We start from the raw sequence: 17,758 nt of genomic DNA on the forward strand, positions 1-17,758 counted from the left end.
CCAAGACAGTGCGAGCTGTGTTGTGTGTCTGTCAGAACATCAGGGTTTACTATGCCTGATGGTAAGCCCTCTCTTGTCTCCGCCCTCTCTTGTCTCCTGTGTCCCAGCCTCCCCCACATCACCTCTCTTTTGCTCTCCTTTCCTGTCCCTTCTCGACTCTCCTCTCCCTCATCCTCTCCTCAGATACAATAGCTCCTTTTCCCCTCTTCCTCTCCTCCCTCTCACTCTCTCCTTGGAGTGTCAGCAGCGTGACTGCCTGCGTCAGCCAGCCCTGCCAGCTAGTGTGTGCAGCTAGCAGAGGAGCTGCTGTTCTCTGCAGGGAACCTTGTGTGTGTGTTTGTGTGTGTGTGTGTATTTACGCAGATGGGAAAGCAACTGAATCAGGGAGAGCAGCCTCTCATCTCTCCGCTGTCATCACTACCAGCCTTTCTCTCCTCCTCTGCTACCATGGAGGCTGATTCACACCACCGTCTGCAGAAAGGGCTGAGGTAATAGTTTTGTGTGTGTGTGTGTGTGTTGTTTATTGAAGTGCACACATGTACTTACTGTCATGCAGGAATGCAGTGCAGTGTGTGTGTGTGTGTGTGTGTGTGTGTGTGTGTGTGTGTGTGTCCAGACATTCACTATAGCCCTTAACTGTCAGGGCAAATCAAGCACCCTCAGCCTGAGGAGCAGAAGCTTTAACACCCTCTATCATCTTGGCATGTGTTTTACAGTCATCTGTGTGTGTGTGTGTGTGTGTGTGTGTGTGTGTGTGTGTGTGCGTGCGTGTGTGTGTGCGTGGTAAAATCTGGTAAAATCACAGACCCTCAGTCATGGGGAACGATCATGGAGACTAAAGGCTGGTTGTAATGCAGCAAAATGTAATTTCCGAGGTTAAGGTCTTGCGCGCGTGCGCACACTCACTCACACACACACACACACACACACAGACACACACAGACACACACACACACACACACACACACACACACACACACACACACACACACACACACACACAGGAGTGTTCAAAGGGTGCTTCCATAGATCAAATGACCCACATAGCAAGCAAGTACTGGCCTCTCACTCCACCATTTCTATGTGTTAATCTAATGTGCCTGTGACTGTTGTCCTTTGACACAAATGGTTTTACTAAATTTGATAACTGCAGTTGTAGACCATGCGTGTAGTCTTCTGTGCTATTTCACGACCTGTACCACAATGTTTGCTCTGTGTGCTCCCCTCACAAACCCACAATGTCACCCGCTATCATCAGAATGAGGACTTTTCAAGAAAGAACATCTATTCCAAAGAATAGATAGAGGTGCACAGGACTGCAGGCAGGTTGCCAAGGGCACTACCTCTACCTGCCTACGTCCAACGTAGATATTATGTATGTATGTGTGTGTGTGTGTATACACACACACACACACACACACACACACACACACACACACACACACACACATATATATATATATATATATATATATATATATATATATATTCTTTTTTCACTAATGACATCCTAATATACAGAACTCAATATAAAATAAAGGCTTGTGAATCTTTCTCTGTGCACATTTGTCATGTCGAAGAAAATAGAACACGTTCTGTGGTGATTTGGGTAAACTTACCCAGTCTTTTTGACTGTAATGCCTGTGTTTTAGCTTTCATCCAGAATGGCCTTTTTTTGAAGTAAAGGTGTTCTCTGCAAACAGGTAGATGTGCGAGTGTGTGTGTAGTTCTCTGCTGGGCCAGGATGGACGGTGTGTGTCTGAGGAGGTGGGCATCAGGTTCTGCTGTTGTGTTCCTTCACACACTGGCCTTGTCCTGGACAGGTAAAAGTGTACTTTCAAGTATAACACGGTTGCTCTGCTTTGAATTAATATGTTTATAGACATGATGGTGGTCTTAATAACTAAAATGACTAAATTTCAAAGGAATGACTTAAGGGATAATAGAGACTAATAGCCTAAATGTTAAATTTTATTGTGGTAATCAAAGCAGAGCTAATTCCATGAACAATAAGAAACTTATTTAATGTTAATGGGATAGTTAAAGGGAAAAATGCCCTTTTTATTTCTTGCTGAGGATTAGGTAGGAGGATCAATAGTGTTATCATATGGCTTCATCAAATATGGAAGAGGTAGGAAGGAAAAGCTAACCCAAGCTAACTTCCTGCTGTCTCTAGCTTTCTGACAAAGACATGACGGGTTTCAATTTTCTTTTTCAAAGTGTATCACAGGATTTCTCTTGAGAGAGTAACTCTTTACTCAAAGAAAATGTCCTTTTATGTAATAAAATATCTAAAAGCAGCAAGCTTCTATGTATGTATATATGTAAAGTTGTGTACTTCAATTAGCTCATAACTAATGTTTCCAACAATGTTACAACCTTGTATGATGTAACAGAATGATAACAAGCAGCATTGTTTGACATCAGTATCGGGTCGTCCCTTAATTCACTTCATAATTCAAGTTACATTAGCTGAATTGGCAGAGGACAGCAAGATAACATTCAGCTGTGTGCAGTTTAACAGTGTGTTGTGTCTTCAAATTCATGAAGTGTTCGCGACTAAGACATGGATGTATGACATTCATACTGTATGTCAATCTTTTTCTCTGTTTCTAGTTGGCCTGAACAAACATCGAAATGTTTTAGTTTGTCACATTTTGCCTTTGCTGTCAAATACCAGAGTCACTAATCCTGCACCCACAGGTGCAATTGAGCCTGCCCCCAAAATTGACGGACATCACCAGGCAGCTGTGACAATGCAGGAGAACATGACACACAGATTCAGCTGCCAGTCCGATGGCTGGGATCCCCGTGCCCCTACCTTGCTGACCTGGTATCTCAACGGGGAGCAGCAGGGAGAGCAACCACCAAGCCACGGGCGCTTGGTGATGACACCACAAGAAGACTCTGAGGTCATGAGACCTGGGGCCAACCACAATAGCACCTTCTCCTTGCGGGCCAGAAAGTGGGACAGAGAATTGGTGTGTGTCGCATCAAACCCCTGGTCAGGCGAGAGCTACAATGCCACGGTCACACTCAACATCCAGTGTGAGTGCTGATGACATGATTTCACTTTGGTACAATTTCTAGATGATGTGTTTATGATGTAACAAACGTGAGCAAACCAAGAGTGCTGAGTTTTCCTTTGCTATATCTCCTAGTCAAGCCAGAGATCCTGCGGATCAACGCCCACTACAGTGAAACCTCAGATCCTGGCCTTTCTCTGGTCCTCTTTGCTTTGGTCCGCTCCAACCCACCTGCCACCATCACCTTCGTGGACCAGTCTGGCCAACTGGTGGCCAACACCTCAGACTTCCTCCTCCTGGACTCACGAAGCTACCCCTGGCTGACCAATCACTCACTGAGGGTCGCGCTCAGCAGCGTATCAGGAAATATCTCGGTGAATGCCAGCAACAGTGTGGGAGCGGTGCAAAGCAATCTCACTCTGGCAGGTGATTAGTCGACTATACCGTTGTACTCATGCTTGAAAGATTACAGTTTAGAAACGATACATCATTTTCTTTGTCCTGCAGAGTTCCTGCAGTCTCGTGTGGAGGTGCCAATGCTGGGGATAGTGACTGGAGGAGCTATGGCCTTCATGGCCCTCCTCATCCTCAGTCTGATTGTCCTCTGCCTCATGCAAAAAAACAAAAGCAAGTCCATTGGTGAGGCTTGTGTGTGTGGTTAGTCATCTGGCAAGCTTGTGTCGCAAAGTAAACAACATTATAACTTTGTGTTACAGATGAGCCGATGGAGATTCTGATGACCAAGAAAAGGTAAATGTCTGTCATTGGAGGTTGAACTCCAATAATACTTTGTTCTTCAATTCCATAAAGGTACAGGTCCAGAAAACTAGCAGAGTTCCAATTGATCCTTTTTGCTGCATTTAAAGTTCCAGTTCTTAAATTAAATCAATGTAAAAAAGTAAAAAGGAGCTCTTTGGTGGGTATAAACCCACTGTTGGTGTTGCTAACTGAACCTCATGCCATAAAAATACAGTATAATACAATCTATATTATATAAAATATATATTATGGTATCATAAAATGTATATACCGTACTATCTGCCAGCTGCCAGTAACATCAACATAAATATATGTGGCCGGAGCTTTTGGCACTCTGGAGTCTAAAAGAAATAATGCAGGAGGGAAAAATGAGAAAAAACAAGCATGAGCTCAAACACCCATTTGTGAGTACGTCAGAGGCGAAAAATACATCTTTTGATTCGGTATTGTTCAGTAAAGTAGTGTATTTTTAAATGTTTTTCAATGTTCACACCTTTGTACAATAACTTTGTCAACATAGAATGCAGTGATGTTAAATTACGGTTGGTTTATGTAGCTGTACAGGAAATTAGCAGTTACTGTAACTGTACAGCAGCATGAGGAATACTTCCAACAGACCAGTAACACATCCGATCCCAGTGCAATGTCTCCTCTTATAATCCACAGTGACTCCAGCAATCTGAAGACAGAGAAATCTGATAAGACTCACATCCCCAGAGAGAACATGTCTCTGCCTTCCAACATGCAGCTCAATGACCTCAGCACTTTGAAAAAAGGTAGGACTTTGACACGTATTTAACCTGGGACTAACACGTGCCTGAGGTTTTAAAAAAAAACACTCAATCCCTTTTTACATCACAACTTAATTTATGCTCAATAGGTTCCTGTTATGACCACACAAATCCTTATTTGTTTACAGTTTGATTTAGTCATCTGAAACCTGAGGGGAGCACAGACAGATAAGAGTCTAAGTTGTGTTTTGAAACATTAAAAAGGCTGAAGCGATTCCATTATTCAAGCAAACTATGAACTATTCCCAAATAACAATTAAAATTCATGATAATTCACAATTTTTAAAAACAATTTTCAATAATTTAACTGAATTTCATGTTTGTACCAGACTAAGATATGCTATTTCGTGGTTAGTTTGATAATATAAATGGTGTTTTTTTTTGTTTTCTGTTGTGTAAAAATCACATCACTGCACTTTTAGATGCAACTTTGGTTAGTTTGTGTTTTTTAGGGGTCAGTCTAATTGAACCAGTTGTATTTTGACTGTGCATTAAACTTTTTACGTAAATTTCTCTTCCTGCATCGCTCCTCTTAGCGCGAGAGGCAGCACAGCGGGACAGTGTTGGAGAGAAAAAGAGGGAGGAGGAAGAGGAGGAAGATCTGTCTTTAGCCTACGCTGCCAGAGGTCAGGGAAATACTGATGTATTTTCATGATAGATACATTGAGCCCACTGTGGTGGAGCTGCAGTGATAGCGTAAGGATGTATCACTTTTATTTTCTTCACATCTCACAGGTTTTGCCAGATACCCGATGGTGGGCTACATCTATAAGGTGAATAGCACAAGCAGTGAGGAGATCTGGCTCTGACTGACCTCAAACACATGAGAGCGTGTGCATGTACACACACACACACACACACACACACACACACACACACACACACACACACACACACACACACACACAATACATGCATGCACACCTACTTCTGCAACAAGACACCCAGACCAACTGATGACTAGTCAATCATTCAGTCAATAGTCACCTTCTAGAAGACCAGGGTGACAAAACATCCACACCTGAAACTACATGGACTACATGCAGGATCAGTATGTTTCTATAACTCAAATATGAACATGAATTTCATATCCACAAAAGGAAAAAAAAAAAGGTTTCGTCTCTCTCTAAATCAATAGTATTGACATTGATGTGTTGTCTCATTAATCAAAAGTATTCTCATATAAGAAAATTCTCATTGTTCTGTGTTTTAACAAAATGTCCCTACTGTAAACACCTGTCCTCCTCCCTGCTGCATTAATGGAATGTGTTCTTTGTTCAATCAGGTTTGACATTTTGACTGATATCCAAATAAAATGGTATATAAGTACAGAGTATGAATTTGTATGTGTATGTATGGGATCAATTAAGGGTCATTAATCTGAAATGATTCAAGCAGTTCACAATCCTTTTCGCAGACTGATGGCGTATGTGTGCATGTGGGAAAAAAATGGCTTGTGCATTTGTGAACTTGTGAATTTGTAAAAACTGTAGAAAAATTTTATGCATGTGTGAAAAAGTTATGTACAGAGATACAGTCAATTTTTGTAAAAGTGTATAGAAATATTCTCTGTGTGTGTGTGTGTGTGTGTTTAGTTCATATTTGTGCAGGATTTTCTACACTTAGGTTTCACAGTCTGAGAGATAAGACAGTCAAACTTCTTCGCTATGAATTTACCCCCTGACATTACAGGCTACAAAAGTCGAAGGCATGAATCTTAATTGTTCCTTCTTTTTTTTGTGGATCGGCTAAACCACTTTAGATGAGGACGCAAGTAATTCAAAGCCTGACAAAAAAGATTATCTGTGTTTTTAGTCTGGGCTTGAAGATGCATTTGCGACTTCCCAAAAGTTCTCATTTGTAAATCATATTTTTTCATTTGATAAACATGTAATCCACATTTCAAGTCAAATCAAATGTTATTCATAAGGCCCCTACCCAAGAATTACAATTTGTCTTCAAAGGCTAAAGCCTTGAGGGTTATATTATTACATAATCCTAATCAATACAATATTTTAGCCTAAACATTTCTGATAGATTATAATGATCATAATTAATATATTAGAAACAAATCTATCAATCTAACACTGCTTCTTGCATCCCTATTACTTCTCTAGTAGGTGGCACCACATTCAGTCCCTTAGCAGTGACTGTGGCTTTCGGCCAGAAGAAGTCAGCAGTTGGTGTCCAACTGTCATTTGGCGTTTCTACCCTGAACCACAATGCCCCTGAGCTGGTGGTTCAGTGGTGGTGGCCAGTCACAGCCCATCCTCTCCTGCCCCCCAGCTCAACTCCTCCCACCTACTCCAGAATCAACAAGAGGCTCTTTCTGCTGCCCCCGGCAACCTACGTATGGCTGCATTCCTCTCCCTTCCCGTTATCTCCAGAACTTTGCTATCAAATATGAGATAAGATTTTGAGGAACCAAATCTATCAGGAAGACTGCTATTAGTCTTGAAATTCTTTCATTTAGTCATAAAACTGACTACATGTGGTCACGTGCAAATGGACACATTGTATCTGTTGTGTTCACCAACACTTGCTGTCACCTTTTTTGCTGTTAAATATCTCCTGCAACCCAGAAGTAGACAGACGCACGCACACAAACGCACACACACGCACACACACACTCACACACACCAGCATTAGTATTGTCGTAAGCACATTTGAGATAGCAAGGACATCCAAGAATGCTGTAAAGATGATATGATTCAAGGTGCACTTCAGATCACGATACCTAGCAGGAGTGTGTTGTGTGTATGTGGAGAAAGTTCTCCAGGTGCCAGAGGCAGTTGCTGTCCTACCGGCCGTATCAGCCTGCTGGCGATGGGGGAGCTGAGGAGGCAGCTGGCTGTGGAGGCCCATGGCCGTACGCAGTTCCAATGCAGCCTCATCTGGGGGATTGTTGGAATAAAAGGTGGGGCAGAGGTTGTGGACAGAGCTGGGGGCAAGTGTTTGGTGAGACAGAGTGCAGCCTGTAAGTGAATTCACAGTATTCTGGATAGAGTTGAGATCTTCCGCAGGGACTCTGCAAACACCTGGATTTTGACTTGAGATAGTTTCCTGGTATGAGAAGGTAACGGAGAGTTCATCATTCATAGATGTGAGCACATGGTTTAGCTGGTAAAAATACAATGAGATCAATTAATTGGCAAAATATCTGAATGTATAAACACTGACAGAAATTGGTGTAAATCTTCAAGGAAAAAAAGACAAGGTCAAAACTTAGAATGTTTAGATAAATTATCCATGTACATTCTCATCTGACAGGTGTTATTTGACCTGCTGTGTACAGCATGTAAAAAGAGTGCGTTCAAAACTGAACTTGCCTACCGATTTCCCATAACGGCCTTTTCCCAATTTAATTGTAGCTTTATGATAAATCAAATTGGGAAAAGGATGTTATATGAAGCCAGCAATCTCTGAATGTGTCTGCTCTATTTTGATAAGTGGCTCTATTTTTGGTTGCCAAAAGTTGTTTTCTACCCTGCTGAGGTCACATTGTGATTGGAAGGATTGCTTTGTTTTGGTACGGACAAACAAAACATAAAATTGAGGGAGAATATTTAAAAAAAAAAAACAACCTGTCCTTTTAACAACAGCCTGCAGGAGGCGCTCACACTCCTGGACCATTATGGGGAGATGAGACTCAACTATGGGGTTATGTCACACCTCCTTCTTCTCTGCAGCCTTTCTATTTTATTTATTTTTTTGTTAAATTTTAGATTGTAATTTTTTGTTATTGCTAATTTTTACTTTTTATTCAACAGTGAAAACATTCTTAAAGCATAGGTTTCTCACATGTACAGAAGCTGAAAAAGGTTGCAATTCCAATAATACTTTGATGGCGTTATAATATCTGCTTATCACAAGATATTGATATTGAAAATAATCACGAATGTGTGCTTTCTGGGCTTCCATACCAAAGTGAGCATCAGAGACTTTTCTTCATTAAATATGATGGTAAACCTAAAATAAAATATACTATGAAAGAATTTTAAGATATAATCCTGTGAGCTTTATAACAGGTTTCAGGTTTTTTTTTAAATATTTTATATAACAACCAGACAGAAAAGTTAAGCATCCTATTACAAAGACATATTTCAATTAGCATATATTGCCTGACAATAACATCTACATAAAAGCATTACTAATGCCTGATATTGCATTTAGTGGGATGTTATAATACGTAAGATGCATTGTTTAGGCTATTTCCACCTTACCGACATTTCCCTGGATCTGTTGTAAAGGGGAGATCAAAATGCGCTCCACCTCCTGGTATCAAAAGCAGACCTGAACCATTGATGAGTTGCAAGGAAACAAACACCACTATATTACTATCAAATAAAATGAAGCTTTAATCTCTTCTGGTGTAGCTCCACTCCCCAGCCTCTATCAGCTGACTTCACTTACCACATCTTCCACTCAGGAGGCGGGGGGGTGGGGGGGCAATACCCTCCCTGGCCACATGAGCTCCGGGTCACTGTGTCAGGATCAATGCCAATCTCCTTCCCATATTCCTTAATCTCTGATGAGGGAAAATGAGGGGGGAGCTTGATGTGACCGAATACTGAACAGTACTTAAAAACACACAATGTTTTAGACTTCTGAATTCATTGAGGCCCAACAACCATGACAGAATGACAACTAAATCAAACCTGAAACAACAATGCATGATTACAGAATCCACAAGTGTGAAACACATCCAATTTATCAATCATAATATATCAGAAATAGAATTAGAATTTAAAGGTATGACTTGATCCACACTCCAGGCCAGAAGGTGGCAGTAAGGCACCAATAAACTGGATACCAAGTGCCCCAAAGCAGCAATATGATGCAGATTAAGCAGGCTGGGTACATGAAATCTTCAGTTCAACAATGTCATGTGAATAAGTAACACAAGGTATCGGCTTGTTTTTTTTGCAGAATTTTGCAGAAGGGTATGCATGTTCAAGTGTTCACTGCACTTCTTTTCATAACTTTCACCCAAGCCACAATATTTTTCTAACCTTGACGAAGTACTTTTGGTGCTTAAACATAGGTCCGCAGCAGGGACACATGTTTGAAGCATGTTTGGTAGATTCCAACTGACCCACCCACACAACCTCACGCACTCCCAAACATTTCCATTCACTTTCCTGTAGTCTATAGTATTCCCCAACTATTTGTAGTGCTTTCAGTTATCACATGGATACTTTGATATAAATGTAAAACGATTTAACACCAAAATGAAATGTTGCATTAGATAATGAGTTCTGAATTACAGTCAACATTTTTGGCATGCATTTGCTCATCTGTTTGTCGATGTTGTGGGCAGTTTGGTTGATAGGGTGAATAACCTTCAAATCTTGAGCAATGGTAGCTTTAGAATTACAAACAGGCCTTGAAACTGAGATGATCAACTCAACACCTACGCACCAAACTACACACACACACACACACACACACACACACACACACACACACACCACAAAGCCCTACTGTGAGTCTAATTTAATATAGTCTCAGCACCCTGAATGCGTTTCACTCAAGAAAAATGGCAGTATTTCATGGGTTTTACTGTTAAAACTGAATCAGTTTGTACTTTTTCATGCATCTGCATGATTAATTTAAATCATTGCAACCCTTTCCATTGCATGACATTTTCTTTATACAGTATGTATTGTGATTTGAAACACAAAGTAACTCTGATATAAAAGTCTAACTGATATAAAGTCTTGCTGTTCTGCATCAAAATGATTTACTGGCTTCAGCACTTTGCTCTTCATGTGGTGGCAGGTCCAAACTTTTCAATAAAGTCTTTATCTTTGGAACAGGTTTAGGAGAACTAAATGTCTGCAAAGGCTCATAAACCAAGAAGATAACATTCCCTATCACTGGCCAACTCACCGCATGCTTGCTGGCATGACAGTTGCCCTGGTGTGTCCTCATCTTCTGATTACATGAAAATTCATCAGTATGGGTGAGAGAGTTTGTATATTATTCTATGATTAAACAGTATTGTTTGATGAAAGAACTGCACGTCACTCTCATTTCTCTCTCTAATAATATAGGTTACCTGAGTTCAGGGTGGATTTTCTTGCTTTGCTGTCAAGCTGCACAACCCACAGCACAACTCAACCTATAGTGACACTCTTCCACTGGGGCTTTGTCCCAAATATCTGTATTAAAGCAGAGTGAACTTCAGCAGATGTGACATTGCAAAACCACTTCACTACAGTTAAGAAGAGTTGGGTATAGCCATCTGAGAGAAAAAAAGAAAGAGCTCCTCACTGTCGCTTACAGCTGAGATAACCTCCCCTGCTGGTTTGAGCACAGTGCTCCATCATGGAGTCAGCTGTAACAATGACGTGACCTTTGAACCTCAGCCGGGGCCTTGATCAAATGGTGGATTTGCTGATTAAATATTTATCAGCTCCAGGCGATTGCCCCACAACTGTATGGCTGTTTGATGGTCACTGCAAAACTAGTTGTTGATCATCTTTAAAGAAATTCTTTATCTCTGTAGAAACCTCATCATTTGTGTTCACCTGGAAGTCCAAAGGGTCACACTATGAAAATTAAAACAAAGTTGCTCTATTAAGTAATGACACTGTCATGAATTAAGCCCAAATGCTATTTACAGGCTAGCTAGACCAAAGTGTGGTGCTGCTAAAATGATATGATTTGTTTTTGATAATTATCAGTTACAGTTCCTCAATTTGAGCAGTTTAAAATGTCTTGGAAGAACACACTTCCTCACCGGTTTTTGCCCTTTTCAACGTGTTTTTCACTCGTACAGTATGATGAAAAAGAAAAAAAAAACGCCCTCACAGACTTGCCTGGTTGGAGCTCTCATTGATAACAATTATGGCAGTAATCTAGATAGATGAATCAGTTGGGATGCTGAATCAACATGGTGGAATGCCTGCTGTCTCAAAGGTTGCTGCTCCAGATAAGCGTCATTGTTCTGACAAAGCCTGTTTTACTCTTGGTCAGGAGCTCTGAACTCAGCTGATATGTAGAACACTCTTATCTCATATGCCAGGGTAAAAAAAATAAATAAAAAAAAATCAACAAAACAAACAAACAACAACTGAAGACTACTCTGCAAATACAGTAAAGGCAGGAGCTTTGTGATGTTGCTCTGCCTGTTACTGTGCAGTGATTTTACACAGAATAAAAGCAGCTAAGAATCACTGTTTAAAAGCTTTGGCCAGTAAATTATAATAAAGGATATTGATTAATATTCCTACTTTTTCTGCATACTGTAATTACTGGAATAAACTCAAGTTAATGCAACGCTTGGTTCTGTAGCTTGACCAAGAAACTGTTTGATTGGTTCAGCAGTCTCTTTTGTTTGTTTTAAAGTGATGCAGTGTTATATATGCTTACGTCTTCTATGAAGTTCTCATGGCTTGGCTTTCACGGCACTGGTAATTGGTGTCAGACAAATGACCGGAGCTGATGAGATCAGTGTGAGGCTCCTGACACCCCTTTGTCTTCACGAGGTAATCAAGCTGGCGGAATGGAAAGCAAGAGAGGGTGTAGGGGTGAGATACGTCAGAATTAATTGGTGTCAAATGATGAAAAACAAAGGTAGATGGCAGTCACACTATGATGAAAAGAAAATTTGAATGACCCATTTTGGTTAGATAACTCAGTCCCTGGTTGAAATGCAAATCAAATACACAAATAAGCAAATAAAAGTGTATATAATTGTCGATGCATACAAAATGCAAATTATGCAAATGTAATTCCTTAACATTTAACACAATTAAATCTTTGAGAAATACAATATATTTCTCCATATGCCCATATGTACTCTGCAAGTACTTTTTGACCCTGTGATATGTATCTTCTGACGAAACAGGTTTACAAAGGTTGATAGATACCAGTAGCAACTATCAGCTTAAAAAAAAAAAACCTACCTTGAACTGTTTGTGCAAATATTTCACCTCCAAGTGATATGTATAGTAGGGGACTGAATTGAGAGTATTTCTGTGGTTCAGCCTCTTTATGTTGCATGTAACAAGAGTTCCTATTTTTGTGACTTTCTAAACATCGATAATATTGAATAAAATGTGATGTAAAATGTCGACTGTGTGATGCGAAATATAATTTTATTTGTTGTGATGAGCCTAGACATGTTGCATCAACGCAGAGCAAATATTCCTGGGAAAATTAGAGTTCACTATTATTCACAGAAACCTATATTGATTATATAGGCTGGTGGAACTGTATTATGCAAGAAACACGGCGCACACTCACAGTGACAGTTGGATGACAATGATTTACTTTGCACTTAATAACCCCCTTCAGTTGGACCAGCTTTCAGTCTTGAGGTCTTTAAGTCATTGGTTCACCTTTCACCATTTAATTTTTTTTTCTTGATAAAAAACATGTAGGGCCCATGTGGAATCAACTGCAGACTTCAAATACTTTCCATGTACTTGCAGAACTTATGTCACCTATAATGTAAAGTAGCCATTTGATAGACCAGTGCAGATTTTTTTCATAATGGCTTTAACTAGTTGTACCACACCCTTTGAATGAATTTTTAATGATTGCAAAATAAAAAAAGTGCTTTATACAAAAAAAATCATATTATCGACTGTGTGATATGGAAAACTGCTTATATATACATATATTTACATATATATATATATATGTAAATATTTTTTCATATCAGTCGATAATGTGAATATATTTTTTTCTTCAGGATAATGCTTGTATGTTATGAAATTTTGAATTCTCTGACACACACATGGATGTTTATGTGTATCAACACATCTTTACTATGATCATTACTGAAATAACATGAAAACATAGTGACAAAGTCCGCTGGTGATAGGACAACAAACAGCAGCATTGGCACACACCACTCTTTGACCTATTAATCATAGCACGCAGACACACAGACACAGACACAGACACAGACACACACACACACACACACACACACACATAGAAAATTCTTGCTATCCGTAGACTGAGATAAGTCTGTCTTGATAATATGTTCTTACATGGTGCCCTCTGGCTTTATTAGTGTACTTGTGCACCACAAGTGAGTGCCTGGAGAATGGATATAATTACATTTCCAAATGTTGATTGTATCAAACTCCACTCTTGTCATTGTCCCCTGTTTACTTTTGTTTGTCTTACGTGCTTTTTGGCAACACGAGCACCACCAGGAAAATGGCTGTCCCATCCCACACACACACACACACACACACACACACACACACACACACACACACACACACACACACACACACACACACACACACACACACACACACACACACACGGAAGGATAAATCTGAAAGGGGGGTTATCCTCATGTAAATCAGAACTCAGTCTGAATCCCCGCAAGACACTGAAACTGAATAATGTGGATACATTTTTATTTTTTTTGTAAAGCCTTGAAACTCACCCTCAAAGCTTTTTTTTGCACTATGTTTTAATGTATTTATTTTCATGGCAAATTAATTTAGTACTTTAATTTGTAATTCCTAAATATTGGACCTTGAGTACTTTTATCATGCTGCCACAACCACCACCCTGTACATACATAAAACATTCTTTTTCTCACCTGCAGTTCCTTTGCAGTCTTTGTCTGAAAACATCTCATATTCACATTTCTGTTGTAATCCATGGCTCTGTCCTCCCACATATAGTCACCTTTTGTTTATGCCTGCCTTTCACGTCTTCCAAATAGCAGTAGGGCTTAGGTCTGAGGACAATGAGAATGAAATGCCTTGACCAGCTGGGAAAACATTAATAATAAAATGTAATGTGTCAACAGTGGAAGGATTTTTTTAGGTTGTTGCTAAGAAATGTTTGTACCAAGAATTAATGTATGATATTTGTGTGTGTGTGTGTGTGTGTGTGTGTGTGTGTGTGTGTGTGTGTGTGTGTGTGTGTGTGTGTGTGTGTGTGTGTGTGTGTGATCTCCCAGCGGGTGACCATTGAACCCTCAACCCAGTCCCCTGCGGAGGAAGATGGCTGGGGGTTGAGGTCCACCTCCACGGAGACACACAGTCCTCTCACCTTCCCCCTTCCCCACACACACACTCATCCCTCTCCTGGACACTATAAAAACTCTGCACATGCTGAAGTTGTTCAGTCTCACCAACTCCTCCAGGTAAGACAAACAACTACTCTGGGACTCAGGCTGTACAAAACAGCACATTTGCAAGAATGTGCAAACTTTCCTCACTTTTTAAAACGGGATTAAATTGGACCAAAATTTGTATGGAAGAGAGCCAAATTTGCTGTGTTTGTCTGGCTTGAATCGTGAGAGATTTGAGAGATTTTAAACGGTAACCTAATTTTTGTTGTTCAGCCTTTGGTGTTGTTTAAGCAGTTTGTTTTATTTCAAAGGGAAATCTAAAACTCTAGTGCCTCTAAGTAGATAAGTCATTTGCTAATTCTATAATTGGATTTTATTGCAAAACCTGGATTAGGATTAAGTCATTGAAAATCCACAACAGCTCTTTCTCCACATTTGAAGCTATCCCCTATCAACCTAGATTACAGGTTCTATGGTGTATTTAGACATCCTATACACTGATTATCTGGCTTCTTTTATTCTGAGGTTTAAGTACTTTCTAGACTAGTTGAAATATGTTATGGAGAATATTTGTAAATACAATATTGTGGAATAATTTGAAACTTTCTTTTCACTTTAGACCGCCATCATGAAATTTGTGTCCCTTGCTCTCTGCCTGCTGCTGGCCGTCGGTGAGTACTCTGTTCAAGGCTCTTACTGGAAGGAATATACTTACACCTCAAAACAACTGTGATCAGTCAAGGATCTGCTCTGTAAAACTATATGTGGCAGCCTTGATTTTTTCCTCTCCTTCTAACTACTCCCCCCCCCCCCATTCTTCTCACCTTGTCCCTTCCTCAGGCTCTTACGCCGATGTGCCCTCCCAGCTGGAACAAATTCGGTCGGTAATGGATGTGTTCTTGACTCAGGTTAAGGATGGTGTCAAACAGGCACTGGACCAGGTTGATGAAGCAGAATACCAGGACTTCAAGTAAGGCTATGTCACCCTCCTTAGTTAGTTCCAAACTGCGTTTGGTCCATGCTCTTGATCAACTGATGATGACTTTTCTGATTCTCTGACTTGAGTAATTTTTAAGTTATCATTTGCTCAAATGCTAAAAATAATATTACTCCTTCATCACTGTTCACTTCCAGGATGCAGATGATGCAGCGTCTGGAAGATGCGCACACACAGATGAAGACCATGCAGAGCTCTGTGTCCCCTGTTGTGGACGGCGTCGCCAAAACTCTCTCTGAGGCCTTCGAACCTGTGTATCAATCTATCAGTGCAGATGTTGACTCACTGAAGGCTTCGCTTGAGCCCCAAAGAACAGCTTTGAAGCAGGTCCTTGACAAACACATTGAAGAGTACCGCCAAACGATGATGCCCGTGTTTACTGAGTACCAAGCCCAACATGCAAAAATGATGTCGGAAATGACGAGCAAGTTGCAGGCCATGGTAGAGACACTGAAGGGACAGATGGCTGTAAACATTGAGGAGACTAAGGGTGCCATGATGCCTATGGTGGAAGCAGTGCGTGAAAAGATCAGTGAACGTGTGGCTGAAATGAAGGTGTTGGTTAAACCCTATGTGGATGAATACAAAGACCAGATGCAGCGTGCCATTGATCAGGCAAAATCTGTCACCGGTGAAGATGTGGAAGCCCTGAGGGCAAAAATTGCACCTTTAGCTGAGGATATCAAGGAAAAGTTCAGGATGATAGCTGATATCGTTGTGGCAAGCTACTCCCAGAGCTAAATCCTCTCTGCCTTGTCCCTGTAACTAAAGCCTCCTACCCGTCTGTCATAGACCCATTCCACCTTTCTCTCCATTCCTTGTTTCCTTACATGCACACACAGATCAACACCGCCCAAAATGAAGCCAATGACTAACAGAGGCACCTCTTTGTAACAACATGGCAGGACACTTGCGCTTGCAAACACCTTACTTCATTTGCATATGCAAGCAGGACATTCAGAGACATGTACACACTCAGCACATGCATGCTTTACTCATCACAGGCTCACGACCAACTGCTAACCTGTTGTGTAGGAATTGTTTGTGAATTATCACAAGTGCCTGAACATCTGTGTAATAATGCTTGTCTGATAAAAACTGTGCTTTGGTGAAATACAGCTCAATAAACATCTGACTGTTTATACTACTTTCCTCTCTGACTGTCACTATATAAGTTAAATTTTTTTTCCACTTAATCATCAGTCTTTAATGAAGCAGAATGCATGCATACCCGCGCCTGCCCTTTCAGAGGCAAACGCAGAATAAAGCTCATTTTGATCGGGGCCCGGCAGCCAAAATGTCAGCAATTTTGAAGTCTATCTCTCTGTTTTTCAAAAGAAAAAAGTAGAACTTGTTAAACTTATCTCCTCTGATGTTTTTTGTTCAGCTGACAACAAACTTGCTCTTGTGCATCTTTAGAATGCTCTCATGAATGATCCAATTGGATTTGAACAAAAAATTTGAGCCCACAGCACTTTGAATGTTTCAGTGTTAACAGTACTGTAAACAGATATTACAAATTCCGATTAAATAAATCTTGAATGTTCAAGAAAAAAAAAACTAAATTTCACTTTCATGTAAGCTGTAGTGTGGAATTTCTCAGTGTTTTATCACAAAACCTAAATTAGAAAAAAACATTTTGAATTCTGTCCTTTTGTAAGATACAGCATTCAATGAAAATAGAACATTTTACACATCAGTCTTTTAAAGACATCCTTTTTTTGTGATGATATAGTGCTGGTCTATCTGTATTGTCTAGATGAAGTATACATTTTCTTGTAGTTTTCACTGGCTTTTTGAAAACAATTGGAAAGGCACTATTAAATGTACCATATCATAGTCCAACTACAATACCCACAGTTCCTCAGCATTACCTCCTGTTCCAATACCTGTCTGCTTGATTTGATGGGCTGTCTCATGCAGACGTGTTTAGCTCAGCAGGTAGAGAAGCTGTCTCATAATCATTCGATTCACTTTTCAAAATAAATCTTTATATTGCTCAGGCGTTCTATTGTCTGATCAATGCTGCAGTTTCTCACTATAAAACCTCATTCAGTCATTCGCCACCCATTCCCTACGAGGCTGTATGTGTGTCTCACAACTGACATCAGTTTTCTTGGACATTTCC

The 17,758-nt window shown here is 40.2% G+C and overlaps 2 protein-coding genes across 6 annotated transcripts; both read left to right on the plus strand.

Moving 5' to 3' along the window:
• tmem25 (transmembrane protein 25) lies at positions 1-5,485 on the plus strand. Of its 5 annotated transcripts, XM_086215106.1 has the most exons (10): positions 1-61; positions 184-488; positions 1,704-1,823; positions 2,704-3,048; positions 3,162-3,452; positions 3,534-3,665; positions 3,743-3,776; positions 4,452-4,561; positions 5,113-5,202; positions 5,312-5,485. In XM_086215106.1, exons 3-10 carry the CDS (start codon positions 1,745-1,747, stop codon positions 5,383-5,385), a joined length of 1,155 nt encoding a protein of 384 aa, XP_086071232.1. In that variant the 5' UTR covers positions 1-61; positions 184-488; positions 1,704-1,744; the 3' UTR covers positions 5,386-5,485. The 5 variants fall into 5 exon arrangements, with proteins under 5 accessions (XP_086071232.1, XP_086071231.1, XP_086071234.1 ...); XM_086215105.1 differs by having other exon boundaries at positions 35-488; XM_086215108.1 differs by lacking the exon at positions 1,704-1,823 and having other exon boundaries at positions 35-488.
• Positions 5,486-14,615: 9,130 nt separating this feature from the next.
• Positions 14,616-16,777, plus strand: LOC147254296 (uncharacterized). Its single transcript, XM_086215896.1, has 4 exons — positions 14,616-14,705; positions 15,253-15,304; positions 15,474-15,603; positions 15,768-16,777. The coding sequence occupies exons 2-4, from the start codon at positions 15,262-15,264 to the stop codon at positions 16,369-16,371; spliced, it is 777 nt and encodes a 258-aa protein (XP_086072022.1). The 5' UTR covers positions 14,616-14,705; positions 15,253-15,261; the 3' UTR covers positions 16,372-16,777.
• Positions 16,778-17,758: the final 981 nt, after the last annotated feature.

Source organism: Aulostomus chinensis, chromosome 10, assembly GCF_037954235.1.
Source record: "Aulostomus chinensis isolate RoL2024-O1b breed Wild chromosome 10, RoL_Achi_v1.0, whole genome shotgun sequence".
NCBI classification, from domain to species: domain Eukaryota; kingdom Metazoa; phylum Chordata; class Actinopteri; order Syngnathiformes; family Aulostomidae; genus Aulostomus; species Aulostomus chinensis.

Coding starts and splice junctions, on each gene's coding strand:
- tmem25 (XM_086215104.1), top strand. CDS start 2,571: ATGTATGACATTCATACTGTATGTCAATCTTTTTCTCTGTTTCTAGTT. Junction 3,453..3,533: donor AAGCAATCTCACTCTGGCAG/GTGATTAGTCGA, acceptor TTTGTCCTGCAG/AGTTCCTGCAGTCTCGTGTG. Junction 5,203..5,311: donor TTTAGCCTACGCTGCCAGAG/GTCAGGGAAATA, acceptor CACATCTCACAG/GTTTTGCCAGATACCCGATG.
- LOC147254296 (XM_086215896.1), top strand. CDS start 15,262: ATGAAATTTGTGTCCCTTGCTCTCTGCCTGCTGCTGGCCGTCG. Junction 15,305..15,473: donor CTGCCTGCTGCTGGCCGTCG/GTGAGTACTCTG, acceptor TCCCTTCCTCAG/GCTCTTACGCCGATGTGCCC. Junction 15,604..15,767: donor GCAGAATACCAGGACTTCAA/GTAAGGCTATGT, acceptor GTTCACTTCCAG/GATGCAGATGATGCAGCGTC.